General features: G+C 39.9%; 1 protein-coding gene across 2 annotated transcripts in view; it reads right to left on the bottom strand.

Moving 5' to 3' along the window:
- Nucleotides 1–884: 884 nt before the first annotated feature.
- The window catches only part of Rps6ka5 (ribosomal protein S6 kinase A5), a 180,929-nt gene continuing 167,635 nt past the window's right edge, over nt 885–14,178 (bottom strand). For both annotated transcript variants that reach the window (XM_075947464.1, XM_075947465.1), the window contains 4 exons: nt 10,972–11,163; nt 6,621–6,780; nt 5,208–5,371; nt 885–4,156 (listed from right to left, as the gene is read on the bottom strand). In XM_075947464.1, coding sequence (XP_075803579.1) covers nt 3,923–4,156; nt 5,208–5,371; nt 6,621–6,780; nt 10,972–11,163 — 750 coding nt within the window. In that variant the 3' untranslated portion in view covers nt 885–3,922. The remainder of the gene's footprint in view (nt 4,157–5,207; nt 5,372–6,620; nt 6,781–10,971; nt 11,164–14,178) is intronic.

Genomic DNA, 14,178 nt, shown 5'->3' with positions numbered 1-14,178 from the left:
AAAGATGAAAAGTGCCATGCAGTCCAAGAGGATGAAATAAACACCACAATGCCAGGCACCGCCCCAGATTCCTGTGAGCTGACAATCAGACGACACAAGAAATACCACTGTGCATCTTTAAAACTGAAAGCCTTATACTCAGCCGAGCAACACTCTAACTAGGAGAATATTACATGCCCTTCCGCCTATCCCAGAAGAAAGGCATGAGGGAAATTAAGCCTGGTGAAATGCTACCAAGAATCCTGTCTTTTAATGTAAGTCTCCTAATACAAAATGCTTGCCGTGGTTAGAAATGATGAAGTCAAGGGTACTCACTCCAAGGGAGTAAGAAGACACACAATGGGGGTTGCGTTAGGTTCTTACTCCTTTTCAGCCCAGTCTTGGGGGAAAACCTGGTACCTGTTTATGTCAGAAATCCACCAAATAGGATGAACAGCAAGCCAGAGGTAGGGGAAGAATCACTCGGAACAGAAATGTGCTAGTCTCTATAGATTAAACAGGGCTACAGGACTGGATGCATAAAGAAAAGGGCTCAACAGAAATACCTTGAAAGCCCCAAAGCAAGTGACACTGGCAATGAGGACAGAAGTGGGGTTCATCACACGTTATGCCACTGTCTCTTTGAAAACACACCCCTTCTCCTCATTGAAACAAGGTCTCACTAAGCAGCCCAGGCAGTCTCCTAACCTTGCCTTGGCCTTGTGAGTGCTGCGATCACAGGTATGAGCTAGAGGCTAGCCTGGGTTACATAGTGAGTTCCAGGAGAGCCAGGGCTACACAAAGAAACCTTGTCTCTAAAAAACAAAAAACAAAAAAAAAAAACAAAAAAATAAAGAAAGGAAGAAAAGTGAACAAGTAGACAATAAATTATATGCTTCATAAAATACTTGAGTTCATATTTAGATAAATGATTTCCTTTATTATAAAAAAAAGAACAAATCACTCACTGTTATCCTAGTAGGATTCTTTAAAATAATCACCTTACATTTAAAATACAGCCATTTGCATAATTACTTAATTAGCAATAACCTCAAAAGAAAAAGGCAGTTTTCATGCACAAATGAGCCTGCACCATCAAGACAGATAAATATGCTGGAATTTGCTCCAATAGTTTAATGGTTTCTGTAGCGGCCTGGGATAACCAATGGATTTCATGAGAGCTAACTCATTCAGCAACAGGATCTGGCATAGTCACCAAAACCTGACCACTTTAGTTTTGTTCCCCATCACATCCCTTTCCTTATCATCCCTGCCTTTCAATGTAGACATACGTGTCACAAAATGTTTGACTCGGGATATGCAGTGGCATAAATTACACACAATGTAACCGATAAAGAAGGGTCAGATGGTTTGGCTCTACCCCCAAGACTACTGTCATAAGGGGAACTTAAAGCAGGCATTTATTTTGTTTGATCTACTTCTATTTTCTCCAAAAATGAAGTCATCTCACTTAACGTGTTGTGCACTGGAAGAAGGCATGGAGTGCCCTGGAGCTAGGACTCCTCCATGCTGTGGTGAGCTGTCTGACATGGATGCTGGGAATGGAATTCACGTCCTTCTATGAGCAGTGTCTGCTCTTAGCTGCTGAGCCATCTCTCCAGACCTTCACTTAATCGTTTTGCAAGCAGCATTTTTATTGTTTACTTCTGATACGACCAAATGAAAGTTTTATGATTCTCAAAGGACAACTTGCTATCCACTAACAAAGAATCTGCAAGGGATCGTTAGGAGCTGTCTTTCAGGGGCTTATGAATTGGGTGTCGGTGGCAGCATCTTATGGAAGGCCTGGGTTGTGAGTTTCCTGAGGATTTTTTCTAGACGGTTTCGTTAGGCTCAACAGTTTGCAGAGAGCCTTACCCTTTCTTCTTATTCTACCTGACATATCATTGTCTATCAAATCCCCCAGAAGACACAAGGTGATGAGATGAAAAGTCCATCTACTTCCAATATTCACAATAAATTAATCAATCATGAGGAGGGCTGAATCACTTTTCTGGATTACTTTTTGTTGGAAACACAGTCTTCTCAATTTGTACTCTGCAACTCATATTTTCTACCAGGACACATATTTACAAATGACTTCAAGAACTAACTTATACATTTCCAAATACAATCCACATATATCCAGTGTAAAAATAAGTGGACATATTCTTATTAAAAGTCTGTGCCTAAGGGCATCACATTTTGTGAAACAGCTATATTTTATTAACAATTCACAGTTTCCTATCATTACTAGAAATGACTGAAAGCTAGGAGTATAAAATTTTTATTGACTCAATGAGAATTATATAGCCATTTGGCCAGTCAGAGTATCAAAAAATATCCCCAGTAACTAATGTGAACAAAAAGTGAACAGGATAATATAATTTTTGAAAATATTTTAATATTTGCCATTTTGTTGCCTATACTATTAATATATACATTGATTTAGTAATAAATATACTACCATTACACAGAATTCAGTGTTTTCAGTACTCATCACTGGTTGAAATTAATGCTGCTATCACCTTAAGAGAGAAATAGGTATCGTGTCCAAGTTCCAAACTAACGCTGATGAGCTCTCACTACAAACTGTAAAGTAGACATGTGGCAGTATCTTTCTAAGCATGATTCTTGTAAACACAGCAAAGATCATTTTTCTCAGTCCTGACATTCCATGTAATGGCTTTAAAGAAAAAAATACAAATCTTGTAATTTCTTTTTTGCATAGGGAATTAATTCGTTTGTATTAACTGTAAAATGCAGCAGTCTTTCAATGAAATGTCTTCATGACATAGCACTTGGCATCTGTATCAATTCAGAACTTCTGAGCAGTAAAAGTGCTCTGCATAAGTTTACAAAATGCTTTGTGGATCTAAAATTTAACAGAAACATTTCAAAACAAGTATAGGCATGGTTCTAAAATATTATGTACATAATATATGACTACAGGAGAAAACGCCTCACTGTAGCGCAACACAGTGTACAGATGTGAAGCACAGTGTTGAGTATAATTTCCCTTTACTTCTCCTCATGTTGGTGCATACGTGGCTAATGAGTCATTATACAACACGTCCCTTTCCACTTGCTGCATAGAAAGCAGAAGAGGGATGTGAGGACAAATTAAAGTAGATAATGAAAAGAATGGCAAAGTACAGTACATATGCTTTAAACAGTGCACCTTATAAGACAGACTGCAATACTCATACTATTTTATAAAGTGCTATATTACATAAAACCAAGAGACATGTACCTTAATTCTGGCAACAGCCATTAAAACAAACTGCCAGGAAAAAGTAGTGCAAAATTAAAAACAAACATAGCTTAGCATGCAGCTCAGATGGTCCCAAGTGCAGAACATAGGACCTTAGGTTCTTAAATATTTTTTCACTTTTTAGAAAAAGATTAATAGTAGCAGGTTATCAGCATATATGACCATAAAATAAAAACAATAAGTTAAAATTCTCTTTTAAGAAACAAGCCACACATAAAATTCATTATAGCGTCTTTTTCGAAAACAGACTCTTTCTCTGTTTTCAGAGAAAAATCACTACCCAAAGGGTGCAAGTCTCTTAAAAACCTTGTCCACCAGGCATAGCAGAAGTCATCAAGTCTTCTTGACAGACGTGTGAAAATCTGTGACTTATCTAACCAGTCACTAAAATTACAGAAACCTTTGCTGTTTCAAGAAGAATCTTGAACTGGCATCATGCTAGTCGGCTAAAAAGTATCACGTGTCCTCTATTCACAGTAATGCTGTCTGTCCAGTGCTTTTGGATAAGGATAACCAAACAGGTTTCCCCGGAAAAAAAATTCATCAAGAGGCAGATTCCAATGAGAACAATGGGAGACATCTTTTTAAAGCACAGAACATACCTCAGGCACATGCTGAGGGAACTAAGGTGCAAGGGTCAGTCAGGACAGCCTTCCATTCCCAGGGCACTCAGTCCGAGAACTGGAAGAGGGTGTCTGGGTTACTGCTGTCTGTGGGGTTGCCGGGCTGCAGCGTCTTGGTGGGCGTTGTTTTGCCATGGGAGGATGACGAGCGGGAGCTCTCACTGGAGCTGCTGCGCGTCTCTGTGCTGGTGCTTGTCCTCTTCATCTTCCTCCTCTTGGCCAAAGGGGCCTTGTCCACGTTCTGAAGGCAAAACCCTTCTCTCTTGTATTTGTTAAAGGCCTGGGAGAAAAGGAGTCATGAGGCTAACAGCACTACAGACTGTCCAGCAGACAGCTTTTCTGGCAACCACAAGCTGCTCTTGGAACAGGAACAGAGCTGGGAAAACTTTTCACCCAGTCCTTAAGACCAGGACAAAGTTCTCCAGAGCTGGGTGTGGAGCAGGGTCTCATCCATGACAGACCGGTAACATGGCACCAGGTAACTGTGCAACCTGTACCAGCTCAGCTGTCCCAGAGTCATGATTACTTCTCACTGTTCCTTGTTATTTAAAATATTTTGTTTTATATGACCAGGTGTTTTGCCTGCATGGATGTCTGCGCCTGTGGAAACCAGGAGAGGGCACTGGGTCCCCTGGAACTGGAATTACACAATACTATGAGCTGTCATATGAGTGCTGGAAATTTAACCAGGTCTACTGCAAGAGCAGGCAGCGCTATTAATTACTCCTCATTACTGAGTCATCTCTGCAGCCTGTTTATGTTAATTAGAGACAGGCTATCAAGTAGACCAGGCTATATGAACAGACTTATATGAAGCTGAGGATGACTTGGGGCTGATTCTTCTGTCTCTACCTCCCAGGTACTGTAATTACAGGTGTGTGCCACCACACTCTATCCTGAATTTCCTTAACATTTCCTAAAGAGAAGTGCTACAGTGACACCTGATGACCTCACACCTTACACCGCTGAGAATGGGATTCCTGCAGCCATTCTCTCCATTCATTTATCACCTTTCAAATCCTATTCTGCAGTGACTTTCTCCCCAGGTAATCAATCCCTCCAGATTCTTTTCCGCCTCTTTCAACTCATCTTGCACTAATAACTGAACTTTTCAGTGCATCTGTTTGGGACAAAGTTAGTAATGTACCATCTCAGTCTTTCAAGATTACAATCTATATTCAGCACGACTCATCTACTTCATGCCCTTCCTAAATTAAGAGTACATAATTATTTTAAATGTATTAGTGGATATTGTTTCCAAAGCTACCCAGTAAGACCACATGATTAGGAGCCCTCTCTAAACTGTTCACGAGCACAGAACAGGGTCTTACATGAAAGGTTGCTTTCACACAGGTGTGCACAGCAGCTCCTGACGATCCCAGGATGTCTGGAGTCATCAGAGGATTGGAGGACAGCTGACTGCCATCCTGAAGCCATTCATTGAATCTCAAGCCAGACATTTTCAGCCTTTTATTTGGATCAACTGTAAGAAGTCCTACAGGAATAAGGCATTTTAACTTTATAATTTTCCACTTTAAACATAGTTTTAACAATCAGTATCATATAAAAGGTCAATTATGTTCTTGTGACATGATGGTTTCAATAAGCCTTTACCTCCTACAAATGTATACACCTTCGCCTGCTAGAGGACACTGAATTTTAAGAAAAGGTCACAAGAACCTATGTCTATGAGGCTGTATGTAAGCTACCTGGCTTTCCAACCAGGAGAAAACCACCCCTCAAAAGATTCTACTGTGACTTAGTAAGCCCCATATAAACCAAACACTCCCTAGCCATTTTCTAGGATATGGGATGTGGTATGGTACTGGAGACTTAGGGACAGACACTCAAAAAGGAGAGAGCAAGAGACACAGAGACAAAGACAGCTACTCTAATCTGAGGGGACTAGTGCAGTAGCAATGCATAAGACACGAGCTAAACACAGGGCATGTGTTAGCCTACAGGTTTCTAGGAAATAAGCCCCACATGATGAGAAGGAGGAGCTAGACTGAGAGGGGCTGCAATGATTAAGAAGGCCATGTGTGAAGCTTGACCTATTGGAGGAATTCAAGAATTCAACAATGGCAGAGATAGGGTGATGAGGAAGTAGAGGCAGGCCAAGCCAGGACCTGAAAGGCTAGTTTTTAAGGCCAGGCTAAGGAGTGGATGCAAAGCTAACAGAGAGTCTTCAAATGATCCCTCCACCCTGCCCCAAGGAAAGGTATGATGACTGTGTCTTTCTGTTGGCACAGAAGTGGTGGGAAAGCTATGTGGGGTGGGTTGACAGGATGCTGTAAGGCCACTGGCAGAGAAATGATGGCAGTAGCCTATGGGCAGAAAGGTGGGAACCAGGCAACTTATAGAGTTGTAGCACTAAGTGGCTGGAGGCAGGCAGTCAGGGTGACAACAAGGTTTCTGTTTCTGTTGTCTGGCTCAGGGCAGTGCCATCATTCAAAAGAAAACACATAGAAGTAAAGTGTGTTTGTGGGGAAAGCACAGAAGAAAAAAGACAACGTTTGTTTTGACTCTGTTAGGTTGGGATGCCACGGGGAGCCAATTTCTCATACTGGAAATGGGGATGAGCTTATAAAGGGAAAGTTCCAGAAAAGAGAAAACAAGCCACTTGGCAAGATTTTGAAAACACTCATGGGTTTCTGGAATAATTAACATAGACTTGTGTACTGGGCATGATTCTATGTAGTTACTACATGGGATACAGATACCAGATTTCTTGAGTGTCTTACCTTGAATCAAATCTTTAGCCTCTTGGGACACATTCTTCCATGCTTCTCCTTCAAAGGAGAAGTCTCCCTTTTTAATTTTCTTCATAATTTCTACCGCACTGGTACAGGTTAAACTTCTGTCATGAGACTGGAATGGTACCTGTCCTGACAGCATTGTATACTGCCATGGAAAAAGAAGGTAAAATATCAGGATGACTGCAAAAAGCACTGTCAAGTCATGCCAATAAGCTAATACCATGAGCTAGCTCCAAGAACATAATTTATCAGATACTCCAATAAGCATTACTGAACCTGAAAGACTGTCTTCTACCGTCAGAGTAACCCACACACCTCAAAGACCTGTAAAATGAAGCGGCACGGTTTTTCTGACATCAAAATTGAAAATTATCTTTATAACTACATCAGCCCCCATAAGTGGGAGATGATATCTCATGATTTTTGTTTAACATCTAGTTTTCAAATTCCATTAAGAACAATTTTATGTCTTAAATTGCAAGCAGTATAGCAAAAACCAAAGATATAACTGTATACATATGAGATTATACACACATATATGTGAGTCTTTTTCAATGTATATCTTCCATGTGTACGCACACATGGACAGAGAGCATGCACACAGGGGATCATAAAAAGCAAATGCAACAAAATCTTAGACATTTACAGTATTCTCTTATATTCTTTTTTTATAATATTTTTTAATTTATTTATTTATTATGTATTCAGTGTTCTGAATGCATGTATCTCTGCAGGCCAGAAGAGGGCATTAAGTCTCATTACAGATGGTTGTGAGCCACCATGTGGTTGCTGGGAATTGAACTCAGGACCTTTGGAAGAGCAGGCAAAGCTCTTAACCACTGAGCCATCTCTCCAGCCCTCTCTTATATTCTTTAATTCAAAAATAAGAGTAAAGATTTGGGAGCAAAGAAAAACATCAAACAAGAATAAAACCTTTGGATAAAATGTTTCACATGGAATCATGTGCTACTTCATAGGCATGCTATACATTGGCCCATTGTTTTATGAATACTGTCTTATGGATGGAAAGTTTTATCTCCCCTAAATTTAGACGCTGAATGCCCAACATGACTTTTTTTGAGAAAAAAACTTTTTTGGAGGCAATGAGTATGAAAGAAGTTAAGCGTGAAGGTCCTGATCCTTAGGAGAATGAACACCAGAGAGTTCTGCCAATGTAAGCATGTGCTATGGAAAGGTTAAGGAGGAGAGTCAGCAGGGAGCCAGTTGTAACCCAGTGGGAGGGTCCGCATCAGACAATAATCGAAACACTGTGGTCTTGGACTCTCCAGCTTTGAAATGATAAAAAAGTCTCTGTTGTTTCTTCCAGCTTGCAGTATTATGAGACAGCAGTACAAGCAGACTTACCCTGTGCAAGTTATACTTTAACTAAGGTCCTGTGCATTTCAGACAATGACTGTGTATTCTTGGTGTATACTAGATTATAATAAAATCACATAGGATCCTTTCCTTGGAATAATTTATTTGATTCAATAAAGGTAATATAATTTATTTTCATTTTAAAACATTCCTATTTATTAAATGCAAGATGAAAGAGGGGCATCTAATTCCAAGGTAAACCAGAACTCCAAATAAATTTCGTGCTTGCTATGCTTACTGCAGGATAAGTTAGGAGCTATATGTCTGAGACACATTCATTTATATGAGAACATTAGAAAACTTTTTTGAATCATTTAATGTAGCTAGTGATTTTGTTCATTTTCTTCTGTAACTGTTTTTTCTTGTACCTACAAAAGGCAAGAATTTAACAAACCACAATCTGATACTGTTTGTCACTCCTAAAAAAATTATCAGTCATTCTTTGTAGTATTCAATATCCAATGACATCCATATTTTCCTCACTGTATTATATACATGAGGATATACTGTAACTATATCAATTATATTTAGAATGCAAATTTAACTAACAATTTAAATTAGTTTTTTCTGGAATCAGGACTCGAGTAAAACACAAATACTCTTCCTTAAGGGTCTCTAATGTATGGGTTTACACGTTACCTCGTTTTGTTGAGATAGCATTTCACACTGTAGCCTAGGTTGGCCTGGAACCTGAAAGTCCTGCTACCTCAGCCTCCTGAGTGCTGGGATTATGGGCATGAGCCACCACGCCTGGTCTCATAACATTTTTTTCCTTGTAAATTGTTTACTGAAAAACTTGTTACTCTGTACAACAGTAGTGCCTACAGTCTGTATACTATGACTATGCTCTATGACACCATTAACCTGATTTTTATTCTGTTTTTCTTAAACATTTCACCATTCGATCTAACAGGCGGGGGATTTCCGCCCTTGTCTTTCCAGATGGGAAATATATATGAAAAAATTAGGAGCTTGACTACATTTCTTCGCCAGTCTGAGGCTCTGAAAACCTTAAAAGAGCTTGATGGTCACAATAGGCTTAAAGTACTGTCTTCTTTATAATGAAAAAGAAAGTATGAAACATAAAGGTTTTTTACATTTTTAAGGGCATCGCTACTAATGAAGATGTCAACAACGCAAGACCTTCAAACTAACCAGCCAAAGTTGCTGCTTACTTTTACCAAAATTCCTTATCCCTAAATAAGCAAGTTTAGTTTAAAGCGATGAATGATAAACTGCCCAGATGAAAGCCATATAAGGCTTAAAAATAAAGAGCCAGTGTGCTGGGACAAGTGGCTAGCCACTGGGAGAAAACAAACCGACACCAAAATAAACCCCAGATGGAGCACAGACTGAAGCACAAAAATAAGACAGTGATTCTAGAGGAAGTTTAGAAGAGTATTTTTGTAATCCTGAGTGAGGGCAGGGGTAGTGACAACTGACATCAAAGCCACACACCACGAAGAAAAGACTGACATATTTTACCACATGGAAATTAAAAACAAAACAATTCTCTACTTGAAACTTCCCTAAAAATAAAAACAAAATCCTATTTGCTATAAACAAAATATATGCCAGAGAAACATTTCCAGTGACTGATGGCAGGCAAGGGTTAAAAAGCTCCTTCAGAGTTTTATTTTATTCCTCAGTAACAAAAAGCTGCCTAGCAAAAAACAGGCAAGCTCATACACAGCAACTCTGACATAAAAACATGAATGTCTACTTGTATGAAAAGATGCTCAGACTGGATACTCATCAAAGAAATGCCTGCAAACTTAAGAACAGTGGGGTACAGCTGAAGGTTAAAACAGAGGACATCCAATGTGCTCACATGCAGCTGATGATGAGTTCTGGGCCTGGAAAGCCTGACAGAAGAAAATCTAGGCATCTATGCTAAAATAAAAATATGTATGCTTGCCGGGCGGTGGTGGTGCACACCTTTAATCCCAGCACTCAGGAGGAAGAGGCAAGCGGATCTCTCTGAGTTCGAGGCCAGCCTGGTCTACAAGAGCTAGTTTCAGGACAGCTAGGGCCATTACATAGAGAAATCCTGTCTCGAAAAACAAAAAACAAAACAACAACAATAAAATGTATGCCCTCCTGGGAATTCTAAGGAAACTGTGAAACAAGTACAATTGTATATATGAAAAAGATTCATTCTTACAGCCTATAATTAGTGAAAAAAAAGAGGAGGAAATACTAATTGTTCATTGCCAAAGAAATGGTTCAATAAATTTCGGAGATTCAAATTACAGATATAACTCATTTGGTTTAAAAATATAAACAGCCACCCTCCATGTATACACATGTGTAGACAAAGGCACATTTAAAAACCCACATCCATTTAGCAAGGGAAGGGAGAGAAGCTCCCATGGCATTGTCTTTGACTGGCGAGATGTGATTTTCAGCTATATTTTTCTGTAGTGTCTGGAAGGTCCTCCCTAACATGCTCATACGAAGACCAAGTAAAGCTATTTTGAGGTAAACATATGTGGAGGTTTCTCTAGTTTCTCATCATGCACATTTTGTAAAGAGCATGCTCCTCATATTACTATAAGGTATATCTATTAAATTTGGCAATTTATCCTAAACAATTTTGTTTACTTACATTTTTAGTATAAGAATTTCGAGACTATGTGTTTTTATTAAGGAATCACTATTTTCACATTATATCTAACATAGTATATGTCTATGTAAACACAACACTGCTTCTTTAAAAACAACAATATAATTTATATGAACCACAGCAACTGAAATCATCCAAAATAACTCAATTTTATGCTTTTTTTCCTCTATTATAGGCTTTAAGAAGTTGAAATATACCTCTGTGGGACCTCCACTGGTTATACAGAAAACAAGCCAGCACATTCAGGCTTTTCATGAACTTAAGAAAAACACCAGCGGGGGCTAAGGCCACCAAAGCACTGACTAGGCTTAGTGGCTGTTAGGACAAACTCACCAAGATGACGCCCAAACTCCACAAGTCACAGGATTCATCATAGCCATTGTGCGTCAGGAGCTCTGGTGCCGCATAGTGAAGGGTGAAGCACGGGGTCTTGAGGGGCTGGTTGTCAGGTGGCTTGAGGCGTGCAAACCCAAAGTCAATTACTTTAATTTCTAGATTGTCGTTTTCATCAGTGAACAATAAATTCTGTAAGATGCCAAAACTCTGGTTAGATTCTCATTGAAATGACAGGAGATCTGCTAATCTATCTATGGAACACTGTCTGACTCAAGCAGTCTCATGGGACTCTGGGAGCTGATGTCACACCACTGACCTCTTCTTTATACTGTTTTGTATCACTTCAGTTTTTAATGTCAGATACTTTTCAACTATATCATTTCAACTATTTGATTATACTGTGAACCCTGAGACCGTGTTAATAAAATCAACCTTGGATGATGAGGCAGAGCCAGGACTAGGTGACAATAATTAGTCACAGAGAGTACGGAGAAGCCAGGAAGATAGAGAAATGCACAGGAAGGAGTAGGGAGGGACTTGGAGTTTCACGATCTTTTTTTGATTTAGGACAGTTGAAGAGACACTCTCTTGAGTCTTCGGCCAAAAAGGAAAGTTAGCAAGTTGCTTCTCAGGCCTCTCTGAGCTAGCAGATTTTCACCCCTACACCTGACTCACAAGTCTTTATTGGTAAACAGAATGATGGACTTGATTAAAAACTACATTAGGCAGGAGCAGTGCTGGCAAGACAGTAAGTTCCACCAGGCTGCAGGCAGCAGGGCACTAACAGAGACGAGCGGGGCCACAGAAAGTAGCTAAAATATCAGTAGACTTAGTGCAGCAGCTAAGCTGACTGAAAAACAACACACTGTGCTTCTTCTCAAGTCTCCATTGTCTCCCTTGTCTCCACTTCCCGCCTGAGTTTGTCTTCAGTTTCCTCTAGCACCCCGCATTTCACTGCAGCCTGGCTCCTGTACACTTACGCAATCCTCACTTACAGATGCTGCCCTAACCATCCTACCAAACTGAAGTTCCAGTTACTCCTATTTTCTCCCATCATGGTTTACTTTTCTTTTATGGTACTTACCATTTCTATATCTTTAGCTGAATGTCTGGTCCCTCTCAGACCATAATTATGTAAAAGCAAGGACTCTGTCTACTTCATTAATGACGCTGTCCCTAGGGCCTGGTATAGGTAAACACAAGTATAACTCAAAAAATATAAAAAGTATAACTATAAAAATTAGGCTGCCTTTTTAAAACAGTCTGCAGGTTTGGGATGGCCCTATGCTGAGGAAACCTTTCAACACCATTCCCCAACAGGCCGTGTCTGTCAGATCTGGGGACTTCTCACAATATGCTTTTCACCACTATCACATTTATGTGGTGATCTGTGACCAGTGGTCTTCAGGAATTAAAGATTAAATTTATTTATTCACTTTTTTATGTAGATCAATGTTTTGCTTACAGGAGTGTCTGTGTCTGCTGCCTTTAGAAGCTACAAAAAGGGGTTAGCTCCTCTGAAACTACAGTTACAGAAGGCTGTGAGTCACCATGTGGGTGCTGGGAATTGAACCTGGAAGATCAACAAGTGCTCTTAACCACTGAGCCATCTCTCTAGTCCCAGTGACTAGTAATCTTTGCTATTACTATTACTGCTGTCTCTGCTTTGGGGACCGTGAATTGCATGCATGATGGTGAATTAATCAATAAACATGTATTGACACTATCACTGGACAGATGTCTCCCATTTTTCTTCCTTCCCCAGGCCAATCTATTCCCTGAGACAGAATATTGAAATTAGGTCAATCACGAGCCCTATAAAGTGGCAGACAGTGGAGGTCAAAGATAAGGCATCTTGTGCTTCTACTGTCTGTCTTTTCTACTTGCCCTCCTCAATGAATTTTATCACTTCTTTTAAAGTAAGGGATATGTGACTCTTCCTTTCATTTGGCCACTTGGATGGATCTGCTCTGATCCATCCAAGAATTGTGATCTATAATAGCTCTAACCTTCAGTGTATGTCTTAAATAGCATGACTATTTGATATAGGGGCTGCCTAATGGGTACTGTGTTAGCATACATTTGTTTGATGCAGCTCTTCAGCAGAGCTCCTTGTGACCCACTCATTGTTAACGACCATCAGTATTTTGAAATAGGTCTTTTTCTGAGCTGTTGGTCTTCACAGTGAACCTAAACCATGTTGTAAGCACAAAGCACTGTCATCCAGGCTGTTGGCCCACTTAAGCACCCAGGCAGAGAAGATTTACTTCTATAAACCTTAGGAACCAAATCTGCTAACTAACTTTAAAACTTTCTTTTACAGCTATCTCACCTCTCTCAGTCTTTACGGAATTTATGAGTTAAAGCCTTGCTCTGGGTTAGCTAAGGAATGCTGTGGTGGGTTTGATCTATTCAGATTTTCTCCATGTGAACAAGAAGGCCTTTTAGCTTTTTATCATTTATGTATTCACTGGAATCATACTAACTTCCTTCAATAATTTTGACTTTGTATTCTGATTATTTTGTTTTTAGACAGTGTTATGCTCTTAGTGATTAAAGGATTCCAGTTCTGGAAAATCATTTTCTTTCTTACTTATCTAGCTGAAGTAAAGATGGGATGAAACCGGACTTTCTGAACGTGGCGGACAATGAAGGCTGATGAGAAGCCAAGGACAATGGCACTAGGTTTCGATCCTAATACATGAACTGGCTTTGTGGGAGCCTAGCCTGTTTGGATGCTCACCTTCCTGGTCCTGGATAGAAGTGGGAGGACCTTGGACTTCCCACAGGGCAGGGAAGCTGGTCTGCTCTTCATTCTCGAGAGGAAGGGGGAATGGAGTGGGGGGGAGGGGGGAGGGGAGTGGGAGAAGGGGGCGATGTGTGCGAGGAGGGGGAGGGAAATGGGAAATTTTTTTTTTTGTGCAACAACTAAAAAAATAAAATAAAATAAACAACAACAACAAAAAGAACATTTCATAATGTTTCAATGATTAAAATAAAAAAGATGGTTAGGTAGGTTGAAACCACTGCCTAATCAAGACCTGCAGTGATAGCAATAGTTGATATTCCAGCACAGACCAGGGAACTCTCACAAAGCCCCAGTCCTAGACAAGGAGCTACGGTCAATTAGTGGCTGCTGAGAAAGGGAAAAGCAGTCTTCTCCAGGGATGACACCCCGATAAATTATTCAATCTCGGTCAGAGA

Source organism: Microtus pennsylvanicus, chromosome 14 (genome assembly GCF_037038515.1).
Source record: "Microtus pennsylvanicus isolate mMicPen1 chromosome 14, mMicPen1.hap1, whole genome shotgun sequence".
NCBI classification, from domain to species: domain Eukaryota; kingdom Metazoa; phylum Chordata; class Mammalia; order Rodentia; family Cricetidae; genus Microtus; species Microtus pennsylvanicus.
This window is presented reverse-complemented; position numbering and strand designations above follow the sequence as displayed.